The sequence below is a fragment of the Oratosquilla oratoria genome, chromosome 4, assembly GCF_046742065.1.
Source record: "Oratosquilla oratoria isolate Oo_2021 chromosome 4, ASM4674206v1, whole genome shotgun sequence".
In the NCBI taxonomy this organism is placed as follows: Eukaryota; Metazoa; Arthropoda; class Malacostraca; order Stomatopoda; family Squillidae; genus Oratosquilla; species Oratosquilla oratoria.
This window is the reverse complement of record NC_134780.1, coordinates 28,174,727-28,195,930: the sequence shown is the minus strand read 5'-3', so window position 1 is coordinate 28,195,930 and position 21,204 is coordinate 28,174,727. Positions and strand designations below refer to the sequence as shown.

General features: G+C 38.0%; 1 protein-coding gene across 5 annotated transcripts in view; it reads right to left on the bottom strand.

Annotated features, from left to right (window-relative positions):
* The window catches only part of ATP8A (ATPase phospholipid transporting 8A1), a 138,302-nt gene that overhangs the window by 22,237 nt on the left and 94,861 nt on the right, over positions 1–21,204 (bottom strand). For 2 of the 5 annotated variants that reach the window (XM_076183765.1, XM_076183767.1), the window contains exons 22-23: positions 20,254–20,316; positions 4,548–4,627 (exon numbers count right to left, since the gene is read on the bottom strand). The exons of 1 other annotated variant lie outside the window; for it this stretch is intronic. In XM_076183765.1, the coding sequence (XP_076039880.1) occupies positions 4,548–4,627; positions 20,254–20,316 (143 nt within the window). The remainder of the gene's footprint in view (positions 1–4,547; positions 4,628–20,253; positions 20,317–21,204) is intronic. 2 more of the 5 variants (XM_076183766.1, XM_076183768.1) reach the window with 1 other exon arrangement.

Below are 21,204 nucleotides of genomic sequence, written 5' to 3'. Positions count from 1 at the left end.
GAGCAAAGACTATCCAAATTGAACCTACCAACTCTGGAACAAAGAAGAGAAAGAGGAGATTTGCTAACTATCTACAGAATAATGAAAGGAATGGAAGTTTTAGACAGGAACGACCTATTAATGTGGGACAACGGTAAAACAAGAGGACACGGAAAAAAATTGAAAAAGGATAGTTATAGAAAAAACTTGAAAAGGAACAGTTTCCCACACAGAGCGATAAATACATGGAACAAATTAGACAACAAAACAGTATGTGCTAACACTATACAAGATTTTAAGATAAAACTTGATGCGGAGAGATACAAAGACGGGTCACCACGAGCATAGCTCCCCTCCCGTATATTACAACTAGGTACAACTAGGTAAATAAAGAACTCATACAACAAAAAAATGTAGTGAAGCTAAGGATAAAAGAGATAAAGCCTGGAAAAAGTGGAAAAAAGACAAAAACAAGCAAATGGCAAACATACATCAAACTAAGAAACGATTATGTAAAAATATGCAGAGAAGAAAAGAGAAATTATGAAAAGGAAATAACAGAAAAATGCAAGGAACAACCGAAATTATTTTACGGATATGTGAATGGTAAACTAAAAAACAAACAAGAAATAGAAAAGCTGTGCCAAGGAGGTCATGAATATACAGAAGAACAAGAAATGGCAGAAGTTATGAGCAACCACCTCAAATTGGTATTCACAATTGAGACAGAAAGGAAATAACTGTAACAAAGAAGGAAATCAGTGACTATATAAAACCTTGATGTCAGAAAATTGCATGGTCCGGATGGAATTGCAAATTGGATACTGAAAGAATGCGTAGAAGAATTAACAGATAAAATACACACTATAATCAAATGCTTGCTCAAAGAAGGAAAGGTACCACAAGACTGGAAAAATGTAAACATTGTACCAATATATAAAGGAGGAAACAAGGAATGTTATATAAATTTCTTTGCAGATGACACAAAACTATTGAAGAATGTAAGAACAAAAGAGGACTGTGATTCATTACAAACAGACCTGGACAAAATCTAGAAGTGGACTCAAAAGTGGGAAGTGAACTTCAATATCAAGAAGTGTAGCATAATGGAGTTTGGAAAAAGTAAAAACAGAATTTCAAAAGATTATAAAATTGGTGAAGAAGAAATAAAAAAAGTGCACTCAGAAAGGGACCTTGGAGTAATAATCAGCAAAGACATGACACCGGATAAACATATAAAGATAATAGTCGGTGAAACCTTCAACCTACTAAGGTAAATGAAAGTGGCATTTGATTACTTGGATGAAGAAATTATTAAAAAAATATTAGTTACATTGATAAGACCAAAACTGGAATATGCAGGGACACTAAAAAGAATATAAGGAAACTAGAAAGAATACAGAGAGCAACAACAAAGTTGGCACCAGCTCTTCCCAAATTAACATACAAAGATTATCAAAATTGGAACTACCAACACTGGAGCAGAGAAGAGAAAGAGGTGATCTACTGACTATATTTAGAATCATGAAAGGAATGGAAATCCTTGCTAGGAATGATTGACTAAAAAATACATGCATACATACATATACCAAAGGCTTTTTCCCCCTACATGGGGGGTAGCCAAAAAGAAAAAGGCATAGAAACCACTTCCACCCATTCCATTTCCTATATATTCCACTCCCCTCCACCCTCCTCCCTCCCTCTTATCTTGGCACCTCCTGGATGACAGGTCATCCCTGCATCCTGTCCACTGCCCTGGGTCAGAAGCAGTGTTGCAAGACACAGCACATCCACAGCAAGGCTGCTTCTTAAATTCGGCGACCCCCCCCCCCTCTCCATCCCCTCATGCAAAAAAGGAGAAGACAGGGAGAAATCCCTTCGGGCTGTGTCAATTTTTTTTTTCTCATACATACTTCCTCACCCCCCATCCCCCACCCACTCCCCCTCATGCATCACAGCATCATCTAAACACAACCCCTCTCCATTCACCCCTATCTTCTGTCCTCTCCCGTCCTTCCTCCACAGATATTCCTCTCTTTTGTAATGCCCCTTTCACCCCATCCATCCATCTCATCCTAGGATGCCCCCTCATATTCACTCCTTCCACCTCTGCTTTCCACACTTCTTTTACTAATCTTTCTTCATACATTCTTTCCATGTGTCCAAATCATCAACCCTATCTTCCAGTTCCCTTTCCATCCCTGTTCTCCTCCTCACCTCCTTATTTCTCACTCTAACCTAGTAACCCCTATCATACTTCTCAGACATTTCATGTCAAGCACATTCAAACTCCTTCTCTCTTCCTCTCTCATGTTCTATGTTTCTGCTCCGTACAATGCTGTTGGCACAATCACTCCTTCATATAACCTCCTCTTAGCATCCATTCCCAGATGTCTATTAATCATTACACTTTTCAATCCACCAAGGCATTTACTCGCTTCTCTCAATCTACATTCTACCTCCACCCCCACTCCTCCCTTTCCTGCCACATTCGCACCCAAGTATCTAAAACTATCCACTTCCTCCAGTCTTTCACCCTTAATGCTCACCTCCAGCCTGCTGTCACTCTCTCCCCTTGTACATCTCATCACCTTACTTTTACCCACATTTATCTTCAGCTTCCTTCCTTCACACACCTTCTCAAACTCTGTCACTAACTTCCTCAATCCCTCCTCTAACACTAAAAATGACATTGGAAAAACAAGAGGTCATGAAAAGAAACTCAAAAAGGATAACTATAGAAGAGATCGGAAAAAGAATAGCTTCCCACACAGAGTGCTGGATATCTGGAATAACTTAGATTAAGAAACAGTGTGTGCAAATACTATTCAAGATTTTAAGAAAAAACTTGATGCTGAAAGATACAAATACGAGTCACCACGAGCATAGCTCCATTCTCATGTAATGCAACTAGGTAAAATATTTAAACTTTTCCTCTCTGCCTCTCTTAAATTCCATGTCTCTGGCCCATACAGTCCTGTTGGCACAATCACCCGATCTTACAATCTCCTCTTTATATCCATTCCAAAATGCCTATTTCTCATGACACTTTTTAATCTCAATCTATAATTTACCTCCACTCCTTTCTTTCCCGCCACATGTGACCCCAAGTACCTAAAGCTATCCACTTCTCTAAATATATATATATTACAGTATAGAAGTTATTCCTCTCCTATACTAATAAACAATAACAAAATCACAAACAAGAATAAAAAGCAGCAGCATTTCTTACACAATCATACCATACACATATCAGTAATACAAAAAACCAAATCTTCTTCACAGACCACACTAGCAGCTTTTACTGACATTACAATCACAGAAGACAAAATACAACATAAATGTAGATTTGCAGCACATATACAAAAGCACACCAATTTATGATGTAACAAATTAAACTAGACGATTGTTGCCTAAGTTTCAATGACTAGTTACCAATACCATCCGTAGATCTCTTTGAGAAGAAACTATTGCATATGGGACAGTTTCCATGTTAACCGATTCTTGTAGTAAGAGGTGGAAAGCAGCTGCCACTTACCAGTTCTTGTGATGTGAAAAGGTGGGAGATATATAGTTGAAGTTGATAGAGAGATTTTGGAACTTGTCTGGAGATTGAGTGTCAGCCCCTCAGGGTTGAACTCCAGATGGAGGCAAGGGCATTGATAGGTTTTGAAGAGGGGCAGCAAGGGATGATGCTCACTGGTGTCTAATTTGCAAGACTACCACCTGCAGGTTCTTGTCACTGATCCCAAATTATACAACCACTCATATACATAACAGTAGGTATACTCACCATCAAACACAATGAAAACAACACACAGCATTACATACATCTACATATCACCAAGGACATCACATACCGACTATCACTCAATGACTTAAACCACATATAGGGAGGATATCTGAACAAACCACCCCACATGTCTACACACATAATCAGCAGACCAGAGGAAACAACCACAAGAACTCGGGACTGCTCGGACAGATAGTCTAGGGAATGACAACAACAACAACCACAAGAACTGGCTTTAGATATTATAGTATTACTGGGATAGGATTAAGCCTTTGATGTCTATACAGATTTTCGTCTTCTAAATAAAATTGCCTGGCAGCAATCAGAACAAACACAGAAGTTGAATGTAGTCACCAAAAGGTTAAAAGAAAACAACCCCTTAAAATCTGTTTTCCACTACAGCCCTACATCTCTTTAGTAATCTATATACTAGGGGACCATCAAACTTGATACAGTAGTCATATCACTGTACAGCATGGCTGAAAGAAATGTCATAATCAAAGAATAAAACCTGTATTTGGAAAAAAAATGTTAGTACCAATATGCAAATCTTACTAATGAAATACAGTAGAAATATTAGAATATGTGAGATGGTTATAATGTTTACATAACAATAAAGGAAAACCATAAGAGAAATTATGTAAAGAACCCTTCAGAAGGAAAGTTGGATCCCCGAGTGTATAAAGCACCTCACAGGTCAAAAGAACTCCATCCCTAGAAGCATGTGGAAAAGCTTTATACCAACTAGCACCCATCCCTCAGCAACTTTACTTACGTGCAAGCTCTACTTCAAGGTTAACTCGTGTTGTGGTGCGGCGGAATACGTTCTTCAGGAGGCGGGCCGTCTCAGTTAGTCTGAAAGATATGTAGCCTATCACCAAAAGGAGCAAAGGGGATCTCAGCAACCTGCCAGCCCCCTGGCTGGAGGAAGATAAGTACAAGTGGTGCAGGAAAGTTCTAGCTGTACATATTTACATAATGTGTGGGAGATGTATTACTCTACATATGTGTCAGAGGCAAAGTTCTTTATATTTACATAGTTATGATGATGGGAAAAATGTGTTTTCTAAGTTGGATCTTTGAATAACTATAAAAAGTATATGTGGACCTTCACCCTTGATTCCCAAGCATTAAATCTAAATGAGCAAGGACATAATATGAACACATTATATAACTTTGCAAAAGTCTACAATCATTCAAGCAGTCCTACTTAATCACTGCAATTTTACTACTTATAATTCAGCTGGATCTATAAAGTCATTTACTGAAGTATTAATCAATCAATCCATAGCCCCAACTCTTGCAGAAGACCTGCAATCTCTAGAAAATAACAACCCAAAAATCACTCAATGAAGAGATTTTGTTTGGCTGTCTAGAGCGTAGGGCTGTGTAGTATACTGTGCTCTTTGTCTTCTGTGTGGTAGTTGCTTGCATGAAGGATACTTAGTGCCTGAGTATCTGTTGCTAGACCAGTTCTATGTTGGTACTGTTTCAATTCAAGATGGTGACCTAAATGTAGGTTAGCTAGTGCAATTTTTGCTTATTGTGGGGGGACAAAAATTTATTTGCTGGGTTGATTTTGATGACAGGACTTGGCAGACCATTAACCACTTTGGTACAATGATGCCTATGTAGGCGTCATGAGGCACGAGTGGGTACATGAGGATGCTGTCAGCGCCTTGATTATATATTTTTATAGTTGTACATGAGTTACCCCTGAATTCTGTGAACTGGTTTGATCACATTTTACGTGTTTATCATTACTCAGAATAAAAGAGAATGAGTATTACAGCATTGACTTTATATTTTACAATGCAAGTACTGTGATGCATTGTTCATATGGCAGCCAATGCTGCACGTGAGAATTTGACTCGTACTGAGGTGATTAAGAAGTGCTTGTTTTGTGATCTCTTTGCATTTATATTTTTGTACAGAAACATTATGGGGTGCTGAAGGGAAGTTGTAAATGTCTGAGTAGAATCCTACTGGTGTCGTTTTCATGAGTTTGCTGGGTTGTGTCTGCATGATGTAAGGGGTGGGTAGGCTTGAGGGCTCTTCCACTGAAGTGTCAGAGAATTTAGATTTATAAGTATGGATGTTCTTTGAGTATTGATTTAGTGCATATAGTCATTATTCCAATGGTTTTATTTCATAGTCTGTAGGTTGTCTTTGTTTATTTTCTTAAATGTTGGATACAATGCTGTGCAATCATAATTCTTGTAGAGCTCTTATAAGTAGCTCATACATAATAAAAAAAAATTCTATGATCCAAATCCTGTCAGTGCAACTGTTCTGAGAATATAATCTTTGGGGCTACTCTCTGTAGCCCCAAAGGGGAGATTCCTAAAAAAATGGAAAGGCATGAGGGTCTGGGAGGAATTTTCTAACCAGAACCCTAAGGTTTGGGTCTTTTAATGTGTGTGGATGTGGTACAAATGAGAGTAAAAGGGAAGAGATATGCATTATGTTTGTGAGAAGATGGATGTGTTGGTACTGAGTGAAAGTATGTTGAAAGGGAGGGTCAAGTTTGAATTTGGGAGTGTAGTTGGGTGTCAGGAGTAAAGAGAGGACAAGGGAGAGAAGGCATAGCTATACTAGTAATTGAAGAGATAGGTAAATGTGTGGGAGTGAAAGGTTTCTTCAAGGTTAATGTGGATGAAGGTGAAACTGGGAAAGGAGATGTGGGTTTTAGTAAGTGCATATGGGCCTGGTAGTGAGAAGAGTGTAGAGGAAAGGAAGGCTTTTTGGATAGATTTAAATGAGTGCATAGAGGGTTTAGGGAGAAATGTCAATGTAGTGGTATTGGGAGATCTCAATGCTAAGGTAGGAGATGAACCAATAGATGGAGTGGTTGGGAAGTGTAGAGTTACAAAAAAAAATTGTAGTGGAGAGATGATGGTGGAGATGTGTCTAGAGAGTTAACCACTTCAGTACGAGTCAAATTCTTGTGTGCAGGATCGGCTGCCATATAAATAATGCATCACACTATTTGCATTATAAAATATAGTCACTGCTACTAATTCTCTTTTACTCTGAGTAATTATAATCACAGAAAATATGATCAAACCAGTTCACAATATCTAAGGATAACTCATGTACAACTACAAAAAAATATATAATCAAGACAAATGTGAATGTAGTAGTTTCAGAGGGATCAGATTGTTGATTATAGTTGAGAGGATTAGAAAAGGAACTGAAGGAGTAATTAGTGTGGAAAGCTGTCAAGAGCAGTCAAGTTTTTACAAGAGTAGTAGATCCTCTGTTAGAATTAGAAATGGAGAGAGTGTGTGGTTTGAGGTAAAGGTGGGACTTTGCCAGGTGTGTGTTATGTTGCTTTGGCTGTTCAATTTACACATGGATGCAGTGGTGGCAGAGTTTAACACAAGGGTAATGGGGTGGGGATTGGAATGATTGAAGAAAATGAAGAAAAATGGGAGGTAAGCCAGTTGTTGTTTGCTGACAACACTGGGCTTGTTGTGGGATCAGAGGAGGGATTAAGGAAGTTAGTGATGGAGTTTGGGAAGGTGTGCAAAAGAAGGAAGCTGATGATAAATGTGGGTAAAAGTAAAGTGATGAGACATATAAGGGGAGAAAATGGCAGCAAATTAGAAGTGAGCATTTAGGGAGAGAGACTGGAGGAAATGGAGTTTTAGATACTTAGGTGTGAATGAGGTGGGAAAGGGAGGTGTGAAGGAGGAGGTAGAAGCAAGTAAATGCCTTGGGGGATTAAAACGTGTAATGAGAAATAGACATTTGAGAATGGAGGCTAAGAGGAGATTGTATGAAGGAGTGATTGTGCCAACAGCACTGCATGGGGTAGAAACATTGAATATAAGAGAGGAAGAGTTTAAATGTGTTTGAGATGAAATGCCTGAGAAGTATGGTAAGGGTTACTAGGCTGGATAGAGTGAGAAACGAGGAGGTGAAGACGAGAGCAGGGTTGGAAAGGGAGTTGGGAGATTGGGTTGATGAAAGAGTATTGGGATGGTTTGGACACATCAAAAGAATGAGTGAAGACAGATTAATAAAAGAGGTGTGGAAGGAAGAGGTGTGGAAGGCAGAGGTGGAAGGAGTGAACATGAGGGGGCAACCAATGATGAGATGGATGGATGGGGTAAAAGGGGCTTTGGGGAAGAGGGGAATGTCTGTTGAGGAAGGAAGGGAGAAAAGAAGATAGGGGTGAGTGGAGAATGGTTGTGTATGGATGATGCTGTGATGCATGGAAGGGAGTGGGTGGGGGACAGGGGGGTGAGGGAGTATGTGTGAGTGATATTTCAACAGAGCCCAAAGGGGTTTTTCCCCAACTCTCTTTTTTTTTTTTTTTTTTTTTTTCATGAGGGGACAGAGAGGGGGGGTCGCTGATTTAATAAAGCAGCCTTGCTGTGGATGTACTGTGTCTTGCTACATTGCTTCTGACCTAGGGCAGTGGGCAAGATGCAGGGATGACCTGTCATCCAGGAGCCAAAAAAAGAGGAAGAGAGTGGAGTATGTGGGGATGAAATGTGTGGTAGTGTACTTATGCCTTTGACTTTGGTTACCTCCCATGTTAGGGGGAAAAATCTGTTGGTATATGTATGTACAACAAAATTCAGTAATCTATGAATATAGTTGGTGAAAATGGAAGAGAGAAGTAAGAACAAGAATCATATCAGAATGACTACATTCAGGCCATCACCCAGCATTAAAACGGTACCAACACAGAATATGGATTCAAGTTGCCCTAGATGCAACCACCCCACAGAAATAATAGAACACATCCAACACTGCCCCATTCATAACTGTTAATACAACACAATATCTCTTATATGAATGACTTATGATCCAATTTGGTGGTTGTTGCAGGTGACCTGAGAACTGTGGTTCTCCAACAAAGAGAGACCTGGGGCAATGGCTTGATTGATGTACATATACACATAAATAAGTAACACAGTATACTCAATAGTCATCTGTTCTACCCATAGGTCACACAATGAAGAGATTTTGTGGAAAAGCGTTCATGAAAGCCCCACTTCCAAAATAATTCTTGCCCCAGCTGCAGAATACTCAGTAGAGTACCCTGACCAAACTTTCACATAAAGCTATTTCCATAGCAATACTTTACCTAGCATTCATATAAATGGACGAGCATGCACATATGGATAAAACTAAACATCTTTGTATAGTTCTCAACAGATTCCACATATACTCACCTTAGATCCTTTTACATCTATATATTTCAATGAAAATAATAATAATGGAAGTAACTACTCACTCTACATATCTGCCACATGAATGATAAAACTTCAGCATCTAAGAACGAACACACACAGAGCAACTCAAGACAACCCTAGCAACATCTTATATATATACATAAATTTAATTAGAATAAAGACTTCTCATTTCTTTTTACACAGCTACATACTACTGATCTCCTTCTAGCTGAGGACAGGCAATTCTAAATACACAAGGGAATCCAGCTTTCAGGAAGTCTCGAATCAATTCATCACACATTCCTCATGCAAGTCTACTGACCCCTCAGGTGCATAAATTGTTTGTCCTTTGCCAGAAGAAGAATTACTGTATATCATTTGTGTCTATGCTGAAGGAGTCCTTTCTCATGGTAGGTATATTCAGGCATATTTCTAATATTCATCTGAAGTGTGCCAGAAATCACTACCTAACCATCCCTAAATGTACACAAGTCTTGGCTCTTGTGGCTCCAGTTATATGCAGCAATGCCCACTTTTTAAGTAATAACTCTTTAATATTTTGAACATGTGGTTGGTAAATGTCTTGTGTGATGTACTCAGCATCCAGCACCTTCATCCCCTTTTAGTCCTCTGTTCCAAAGATTTTGCTGCAGATATCTAAATACAGTTCACCTCTTCCCACTTATTATGTCATGTGTGTTGTGTGTTTGGCGATACGTGGAGCCTAGGAAAAAGTGTTTCTGGAATAAATGATTGCACTATAAAGCTCAAAAAGAGAGAGAAATTTAGTTTTATCCTATGACTGGAACTGTCCAATTGACAAGTTCCCAGGTTGTGCATCACATGCATGACAAGGCCATGGTGAAGATGGACAGAACCTTATTTATATGAATGGATAGAGAGTGCTCATCAACTCCAACATTATTTAAAAAGTGCAAAATTTACATAAATTTTTTAGGCCTGAAGTAACAACAATCACATATAGTAGTGGTGCATTTTCACAGGCATCAACAACTGGTATGACAATTTTAAACAGCATTTCCCCCTAAGTGGGGTAAACCAGCTACAGCTGCTGGGCCCAGTTGAGGAAAAACTTTGCTTTATTGTACTGCCTTTGACCCAAGCAGTATGATGTGGGACAGGGCAACCCTTCATCTCCAAGGTGCTTGGATGGTTTTTATTTGTATATTGAGTAGGTGTGTGCTTTGACTTAGCTGAGCCCCAAGGACAAAATGGCTTTTGGAGTGAGTGTGAGCTGAGTGTGTGTGTCTATTTACCTAGTTGTATTTACCTAGTTATATTATACGGGAAGGGAAGCTATGCTTGTAGTGTCAGTGACTTAACCCATTACACAATGAGTTAAGTCACTGACACTTTGTCATGTCCGAGCTGAGTTTGAGTCCTCAGCTCAACCACCTTTCAAGTTCCAATATATGCTTCCTTTGAGCTCCTCATCAGTCCGGACTGTGATGACATGGAACTAAAGGTGAATTGTGGTCAAAAAGATGTTAATCTGTTCACTGGAAACCATTCAGTGCATGTATGTATGTATTTATTTACCTAGTTGTATTTTACGGGACGAGAGCTATGCTTGTAGTGACCTGATTTCATATCTCTCCGCATCCAGTTTATTCTTAAAATCTTGTATAGTTTTGGCACTCCCTGTTTCTCTATTTAGTTTGTTCCAGACATCAATCACTCTATGTGGGAAGCTATTCTTTTTCAAATCTCTTCTGTAACTGTCCTTCTTTAGCTTCTTTTTGTGTCCTCTTGTTTCTCTTCTGTCCCATTTTAATAAGTTGTCTCTATCAAGAATTTCCATCCCTTTCATAATTCTGTAAATGATCAACAAATGACCTCTTTCTCTTCTATGTTCCAGTGTTGATAGGTGTAATTTCTCCAATCTTTGTTCATATGTCAAATTTGATAGTGCAGGTGCCATTTTTGTCGCTGCTCTTTGAATTCTTTCTAAATTTTTTTTTTTTTTTTTTTTGTGCTAGGTGCCCATAGTGTTCCAGCATACTGTTTAGGTCTGATTAGTGCAACCACTATTTTCTTTACCATTTCTTCATCCATGTAGTCGAAGGCCACTTTCATTAATCTTAATAATTAATAAGTTAAAAGTCTCTCCAAATAATTTATTGACATGTTTATCAGGTGTCAAGTCACTTGAGATAATCACTCCCAGATCCCTTTCTGAATCGACTTTTTTGACTTCCTTGTTACCAATTTTATATTGACCTGATATTCTATTTTTGCTTTCTTCCAAATTCAATTATACTACATTTCTTAATGTTAAAGTTCATTTCACACCTCTGACTCCATTCCCATATTTTCACCAGGTCTTCTTGTAGCAATCTGCAATCTTCTTCAGTGCTTACTGTCTTGAGTAATTTGGCATCGTCAGCAAAGAAGTTCATGTAACACTTCACTCCCTCATCCATATCATTTATATGTATGGCCAACATCAAAGGAGCCAATACAGAGCCTTGCGGGACACCACTTATCACATCTTCCCAGTTTGAATTTTTGTCTCTAAGTACCACTCTCATTTTTGTCCCACTTAAGAAATCCTTCATCCATTCCAGTAGCTTACCTTGTATTCCTATTACTTCAATTTTTCTTATTAACTTTTATGTGGTACTTTGTCAAAAGCCTTCTGCAAGTCCAAGAAGGTGCAATCTGCCCAGCCATCTCTTTCTTGTATTACCTCAATTAATCTCAAGTAAAAGCATATTAAATTTGTGGTACACGATCTTCCACTTCTAAAGCCAAATTGTTTAGGGATTAAAATTTTATTTTCTTCCAAGTGTTTGATCCATTTGTTTCTGATAACTTTTTTGCATATTTTTGCTAATTTATGTATGTATGTATGTATGTATATATATATATATATATTTCCATGGTACAAGGGAAAAGGGGACAAATGTGAATGTAGTACAGGTACTCCTCGTTTAACGACGACAATTGGGACCAGCGCGCCGTCGTTAACCGAGTTGGTCGTTAAGCAAAAGTGTATACTGTATGTACAATGTCCAGCAATACATGTATCTTTATTTTCGTGTATTTTCCCTCTTTTATACAGTACATTGAAGCTTTATTTACTGTTTATTTACAGTGGTTAGGTTCCTCAAATTACCATATATGACCAAATCCGCGTATGCTGACATTCCATATTAAAAAAAATGAAGAAAAGTGGGAGATAAGCAATTTGTTGTTTGCTGACGACGCTGCGTTTGTGGCAGGTTCAGAGGAGGGATTAAGGAATTTAGTGACGAAGTTTGGGAAGGAGTGCGAGAGGTGAAAGTTGAAGGTAAATGTGGATAAATGTAAGATGATGAGATGTACAAGGGGAGAAATTGGTAGCAGATTCCCTTTCCACTCCTGCTCTCCTCCTCACCTCTTTGTTTCTCACACTATCCAGCCTAGTAACCCATATCATACTTCTCAGGCACCTCATCTCAAATACATTCAAACTCCTACTCTCTTATGTTCCTTGTTTCTGCTCCATACAGTGCTGTTGGCACAATAACTCCTTCATACAACTTCCTCTTAGCATCCATTCCCAAATGTCTATTTCTCATTACACTTTTTAATCCCCCAATGCATTTACTTACTTCTCTCAATCTACATTCTACCTACACCTCCACTCCTCCCTTTCCCACCACATTTGCATCCAAGTATCTAAAACTATCCATTTCCTCCAGTCTCTCTCCCTTCATACTAACTTCCAGTCTGCTGCCACTTTCTCCCCTTGTACATCTCATAACCTTACTTTTACCCACATTTATCTTCAACTTCCTTCTTTCACACACCTTCCCAAACTCTTCTCGCTGGTGTCCTCAATCCCTCCTCTGATCCCACAACCACAGTGTTATCAGCAAACAACAACTGGCTTATCTCCCACTTTTCTCCATTTTTTTTAACCACCTCCAGTCCCTGACCCATTACCCTTGCATTTACCTCTCGCACCCCTTCATTCATGTATAAATTGAATACCTAAGGTGCCATAACACATCCCTGACGAAGTCCAACCTTTACCTCAAACCACTCACTCTCTCCATTTCTGATTCTAACAGAAGCTATACTACTCTCGTAAAAACTCTTGACTGCTCTTAAAAGCTTTCCTCCTATCCCATAAATTTGCAATATCTCTCACAGTGCCTTCCTGTCTACCTAAGCCTTTTCCAAATCAATAAAGGGCCAAAAAACATCCTCACAAGGAGGTAGCCAAAAAACAAAGCTTTCTCACATATTTGTCTTACCACAAAAATCTGATCTATGCAACCCCTACCTGTCCTACATCCACACTGTTCCTCACCAATTACTCCCTCTGTTCCTCTCCTAATCTGCTCAATGAAGACCCTCCCATAAGCCTTCCCAACTACACTTAACAAACTAACCCCCCTGAAACTACTACACTCACACTTTTCCCTTATAAAGTGGAACTATACAAGCACTCTTCCAGTCCTCCGACACTCTACCCTCACTAATTAAATAACCTCACCACCCAGTCCATCATCACTGTACCTCTTTTTTTTAGACATTCTGCATGACACACATCCAACCCAGGTGTCTTACCTGTTCTCATCATCTTAACAACTGCCTTCACCTCATCATTCCTTACTTCTCCATTTACTATGAATAGATACAGTTAGAGGGTTAGTAGGTCATTGTAATGTTCCTCTCTCAACCCTGGTAGTGCTGCTTTCAGATTTCACTTTGGCTCTACTGCCAAGTGATTTAATTCAGCTGGGGCACATTCTTTGGGTGTATTTACCTAGTTTTACCTAATTGTATTTTGTGGGAGAAGAGCTATGCTCATAGAGACCTGCAGTTGTATCTTTCTGCATCCAGTTCTTTCTTAAAGTCATGTATAGTTTTAGCACTCACTGTTTTCTCTTTCAATTTATTCCATGTATCTATCACTCTGTGTGGAAAGCTGTTCTTTTTCAGATCTCTTCTGTAACTGTCCTTCTTAAGTTTCTTCTCGTGTCCTCTTGTATTTCTTCTATCCCATTTAAGTAGATCATCCCTATCAAGGATTTCCATCCCTTTCATAATTCTATAGATGGTTATCAAATTGCCTCATTCTCTTCTTTGCTCCAGAGTTAATAAGTTTAGTTTGTCCAATCTTTGTTTGTATGTCAACTTGCTAGGTGTTGGTGCCATCTTTGTTAATGCTCTTTGAATTCTTTCTAGTTTCTTTATGTTTTTTATTGTACTGGGTGCCCATAGTGATGCTGCATACTCTAATTTTGGTCTTATCAGTGTAACTAGTATTTTCTTCATCATTTCCTCGTCCATGTAGTCAAAGGCCACTTTCATTGGTCTTATTAAGTTGTAGGTTTTCCAACTATTTTGTTTACATGTTTGTCTGATGTCATGTCATTTGAAATGATTACTCTCTCTGAGTTTACTTTTGTAACTTCTTTTGTTCCAATTTTGTATTGACCAGATATTCTATTTTTGCTTTTTCCAAATTCCATTATACTACATTTTTTAATGGTGAAACACTTTGTTCCTTTTACTCCAATTCCAGACTTTGTCCAGGTCTTCCTGAAAAGATTAGCAATCTTCTTCGTTCCTCTCTTCAATAGTTTTACATCATCTGCAAAGAAGTTTATATAACATTCAATTCCTTCATCCATGTCATTTATATAAATGGCAAACATTATCGGGACCAACACAGAGCCTTGGGGGACTCCACTTATCATGTTTACCCATTTTGAGTTCTTTCTCTGAGTATCACTCTCATTTTTCTTCCTTCCAAGAAGTCTTTCATCCATTCTAATAATTTTCCTTGTATTCCACCTATTGTTTCAATTTTTCTTAGTGGTTTTTTGTGTGGTACTTGTGTATTTACCTAGTTGTATTATATGGGAAGGGGAGTTATGCTTATGGTAACCTGTTTTTGTATCTCACAAGACCAAGTTTGTTCTTAAATTCTTGTATTGTTTGCACACACTATTTCTTCATCCAATTTATTCCATATATCTATCACTCTGTGTGGAAGGCTGTTCTTTTTCAGGTCTCTTCTGTAGTTATCCTTTTTGAGTTTCATTGCATGTCCTCTGTTTTTCCTCTGTCCCACTTTAATAAGTCCTCTCTATCAAGGCATTCTTTTCCTTTCATAATTCTGTAGATGGTTAGTAGGTCCCCTCATTCTCTTCTTTGTTCCAGGGTTGGCAATTCCAGTTCAGCCAGTCTTTGTTCATATGTCAGGTTTGAAAGTGTTGGGACCATCTTTGTCGTTGCTCTTTGTATTCTTTCTAATTTTCTTATATTTTTTTTTGTACTGGGTGACCATATCAGCACTGCATATTCCAGTTTTGGCCTTATTAGTGTTTGCACTCGTAATATTTTCTTGATCATTTCCTTATCCAGGTATTTAAAGGCCACCTTTATTGATCTCGACAATTTGTATGTTTCTCCGACTATTTTATTTATATGTTCACCTGGCGACATATCTTTGGTGATGATTACTCCTAGGTCCCTTTCAGAATTTACTTTCTTCACTTCTTTTCCATCAATTTTATACTGTCTTGATATTCTCTTCTTGCTTTTTCCAAATTCAATTATACTGCACATCTTCATGTTGAATTATACCTCCCATCTCTTGCTCCACTCTGAGACTATTCAGATCCCTCTGCAATGAGTCACAGTCTATTTCGGAGCTTATTCTCTTTAATAATTTTGCTTTATCCGCAAAGCAGTTCATGTAACTTTCAATACCAAGAATATCCATCCCTTTCATAATTCTGTATATGGTCAATAAATCACCTCTTTCTTTTCTCTGTTCCAGTGTTGACAGATGTAATTTCTCCAATCTTTGTTCGTATGTCAGATTTGACAGTGTAGGTGCCATTTTTGTCGCTGCTCTTTGGATTCTTTCTAATTCTCTTATGTTCTTCTTTGTACTGGATGCCCACAATGTTGCGGCATATTCTAGTTTAGGTCTTATCAATGTAACCACTATTGTGTATGGGAAGGGGGATATGGGATCTCAAACCAATTTTGCTCCTATGGTGAAGAAGAAAAAGAAGAAGAATCTGTGAGGTATTTATTGCAGGAGGTGCTCAGATGAGAGGGAGGGTGGGAGGGGTGTGGAGTGTATTTAGGGATGAAATGGGTGGGAGTGTTTTTATGCCTTTCCCTTTTTGGCTACCTCCCTTGAAAGGGGGAAAAAGCCTTGGTATATGTATGTATGTATGTATTTATTGCAGTGAAGTCTGTGTGGATGGGCATCACAGGATTAGAGAAACTGATACAAGACTCCCCACACCAGACAATCATGATGTCCCCAAACTCCTCAAAATGTCAAGTGATGGTTGACGTTCAAAAATATGATAAATTGGACACAACTTTTGTCCATTGAAATTATAAACTTAAGTCCCTGATAAGGCTGATTTCTCTGAATTGAAACATCATTGCACTGGATTTTTATTCTAAATACCAATGATGAAATAATTTTTTTGACATGCTGGGGGATCTTTGCTTGTATATACCTATTGCTAGGGTTAGCATGAATCATTTTGTGCTATAGTTAACAAAAAACAGCTAACACAGTAACTAATTGGAAGAAGACGAATGAAACTAATGGACAAATTGGAAATCATACCACATTCAAACACAGTAGGGCAAACAAGCTCCAACATCAGGGAAGATCTTACCTTCGTGCATGAGTGCGCATCAACCTACCAGGGAAGGGAGTGGGGATACAGGAACCTTGCAAACCACACAAAAGACCTTCTTGCTTGAGGGAAAAGGGACCATTGGGTAAGCCAATATTATAGTGGGGGTTACATTGGGAGCAAGACACTGGTTAGTGTGAATATCCATGCATGGCTTGCTTGTATTTAAAATTCTTGTACAATAATGCAGCATGGAATCATTACAGATACAAGCCCTACAGCCATCATCTTGCTCTAGTAATGATGATAAGTTGTTCAACAACTGTAAGACAAACCCATGCACAATAAGGGTTCCTACATGCATTGCTGTTAATCTTTTACAAAGGGTTAGTGAACATAAATCATATCAAAAACCATTGGGTCAATACGAAAGTAACAATACATGCACATAAGTTGTTAAATGTTGTCAGTCATTACATATACATTCAAGACTTCATCATCTGAGATACAGAGCAATGGGTTACTTATGATATACTCATACAAAGAAGCTAAGCCCTTATCTAGATATATTATTAGTCTGTTTTTATATTTAGTGAATTAGTGTAGTAAAATATGTGCCCAAATAATACAAGTGCACCCATTCCATACAGCCATGAATCAGCTGACTGGATTGCTTGAAAACAATAAGATGCCTTCAAGGCACAAGCATTGTGTCTGTACCAGGGCATGCACAATACAGTCTTTGTTGTATGGTATAAAGTTAACAAGACTATGCAGTAAGATCACCAGTTTCACCACTAAATGACAACAATGAAAGAAAGGAGGGGAAAATGTGACAACCGTAATGATCAGGTGATTACAGGGAGGAGGTAAAACTGACAGAAGATTCACTAATTTGGGATGGGAAGGCACCCTGAGGACATGGGAACATATTGAGGAAGACCACATGTCTGAAGGATGTCAAGAAAAATTTTCTGTGTGGATCCATCAACTCCTGATATAGCCAAAACAATAAACAAATTTAAAACTAGATATGACAGTAGGAGAAAAAGTAATGGGACCCCACGAGTGTAGGTTCTTTCACTGTACAGTAAAACATGATAATCGGAAATCAAAGATATAGATTAAGTTGTAGCTGTACATGAATTTGAGTCTAGCTATGTTAGAAAATTAGAGAATAGGAGATGGGACCCAACGAGGGTTGTTCCTTTACTGTATACTACAATTAGGTAAATACACAGGCATACACCAAACAGCTTGGGAGTATTAAATATAATCATACAATAAATGCAGGCTAGGGTATCTGAAATCAAAACTGTAGTTGGCAACTTCCAGGCTCTGATATCAAAACATGGTGATAGGGTTTGCTGACAAACTACTACGAAGAAAGAAATATCATGCTCCTGTCCTGCAAAACTCATGGACATGTTACACTACGAAAGTGGTGATCCTACTGCTTATGCAGTGAAGGTTCAAAGTGCAAAATCAAATTGTTGCATTATACTGACACAGTTTATTGCTTTAGACAGGCACTAACCAAGTAAAGAATACCTTACTTGCACTAACAAGTCTGTCCAGGTTGGAGTATACAAGAGATGTCAACAAATACAACATCTTTGTGATTCAGTCTTCATACTGCACATGCTTTATATCATGCAGGCCATACCCTTTCATCTCTATATATAAATTGAACATGGATTCCTTATAGCCCACTTAACAATTACCTGCACCTATATTAAAATCTAGAAGTACTTTAAACAGAAAAGATAGTCTACTCAATATGTCTTCAATATTTTTTCCAACTTATGCCATAACTCACAAGGCAAGGTGATTAGGCATGGACATGTGTAATAATAACAATAAGGATTGTTACCTCTAAAGTTTCAATAACTGGAAACTTAAAGCCCTACAGCAGCTGGCAACAGTCCTTGGACCCTCCCATAGATCTCCTTGTGAAGACATTTTGGACTGATGTCTGTATTGTATTAGTGTGGGCTTGTTTCTGTGTCACTGGACTGGAGTAGTAGTAGAAGTTGGAGCAGTCAATGGTAACTCTCCTCACATGAAGAGGTGGAGATACAACTGACGCTGACAGGGAGATCTTGGGCCTGGTCCAGAGACCCAGTACCAGCCCCTCCAGACTGAGGTCAGGATGTTGATGGGTTTTGAAGATGGGCAGCAGGGAGATGATTCCCTTTAATGTCCACCTTACATGATCACCTCAGGCAGGGCACCATCACTGGACCCTGGATATGTGTATTTACCTATTGTAATATGTATGTGATTCACCATGGTCTTGGATCACATGTTGAACTCGTGATCAACAGCTATTTCCCTCCCAGAAGAGATCTCAGAGCTCATATATGACCGATCTATGGGTAATGCTGTGACCTTACATGCACACACACACACCCAACTCCCCATCCATGAGAGTTGGAGTAACAACCCGCAGTGCAGCGATACTGAAAATTTTCAGCCCTGGGCAGGATTTGAACCCAGACCACCATAGTGGTAGCCAGGAATTCTAACCACTGCATCACAAGTCGTGTATGTATATATGCATGTGTGTACATATATCTACACACATTTGTTTTCTTTGGTTAAGCCATATTTGTCATTAATTTAATTGATTACCCAAGTAAAAAAAAAAAAAAAAAAAAAAAAAAAAAAAAAAAAAAAAAAAAAAAAAAAAAAAAAAAAAAAAAAAAAAAAAAAAAAAAAAAAAAAAAAAAAAAAAACCATATTTTCCTAAACAACTTTTAGTGATATATTTAGGAAATAAACACATCAGGATATATAACTAACCCATGAATGAGAAATCATAGTCCTAATTATGTACAATCTTATGTTAATATTGCTTTGGTAAATGTATGTTAGGTCAAAGTCTGGCAAGATTAGTTTATACATCATATGTCTTTGCCTTTTCAATCATAACACTACATCAACCCCTTAACAACCACAGTGTATTCCATATGTTTTTGTTGTAGCAAATGCAAGGCCATTTATTCACCTGAGGGACCAGTGTTTCTCAACCTTCAAAATAATCTTCATCTCCCAGGGAATCCCAACGTAAAAATTACTACATATTTTCTTTTTTTTTTCTATCTTTCATTCTTCAAAATGTCCTCCATAAGGAGACACCATCCTATCTATTCTTAAAAAAAAAAAAAAAAAAAAAAAAAATCTATATACTAAGGGCTTCTTCCCCTTATAAGGGAGGTAGCCAATTTAAAGGCACACACACACTCCCATTCACCACCCTTGTTAGCTACTGTTGGATGAAGGGTCATCCCTGTCTCTTGCCCACTGGCCCCAAAAAATGTATGAACATAAAATTAAACTCAAAAATTACTTAGAAATATATCTGCCTATCTATACTATTCCTAATGGAACCCTTAGCAGCCCTATCTTGTGGATCCCTGTGTTCCAGGAAACCCCAGTTGAGAAACACTGATCGCAACCCTTATTAGGTCTCCATCTTTAGCTTGCCACAACAAAATCAATGAAGTGTGACACCATGTTACCAATGGGGTTCAGGAAGGCAGTCACCAGGCATCCATAAGCATCTACAGAGTGCCATGCATTCCTGAAATTAACCAACATGCAAGAATTCACAAGGAAAACCAATTTGCACAGCTATCTACAGCCATTTACTTACAGGTATATTTTCTTATTTTTCTGAATGCTTATATACCTTGATGGCAAAGGCATATGTCTTAAACTGTAATTAAAATTTTGTAAACAGAAATTATGCATTAAATAGAAATGATTGGAACATTAATCATTCCTAATAAAAACTACAAAAAACCTGACCTACAATATATCTGAACTAATTAAAAAAGTCATGCTTAAGTTATCTGACAAAATAATAATGAATAATATGTTTAATATTAACAGGCAAATAGAACAATGAAAGAACTAAAAGAAAAATTAAAAAGCAAAACTTTAAAGTACTGAATCTATACAATAGTCCATAATAAAATCATATGGTGCATTCCTTGAGAGCAGGCACAGCAATGGCTAAATTGAAAATTTCCCTTCTTTAATTTTCTTTTATCTTTGGCTTCATTTCTTTTATTTTTAATAAATTAGGACAGAATACTGTTGTTAGTTTAAAGTTTTTACATAAATTCAGCATATTAAATTAAACTAACATTTCTTATATTAATAAATAAAGATGACTCAGTGTATATGGAATGATATTTACAACTCACCCTTTGAAGTAAAATGTTAAGATAAAGAATATATTCATATTCATTGGTGCCTAAGTTTCAATAACTAGAAACATGCAGCCCCACAGGAGATGGCAACAGTTTTTGGATCTTCCCATTGATCTCTCAGGGTAGAAATGTTGGACTATTATCTGTGTTTATTAGTGTCTTGGGGGATTAAAAAGTGTAATGAGAAGTAGGCATTTGGGAATGGATGCTAAGAGAAGACTGCATGAAGAGGTGATTATGCCAACAGCACTGTATAGGTCAGAGACATGGAACATAAGAGAGGAAGAGTTGAAATGTGTTTGAGATAAAATGTCTGAGAAGTATGGTAGAGGTTACAAGGTTTGCTACAATGAGAAACAAGGAGGCGAGACGGAGAGTGGGGGTGAAAA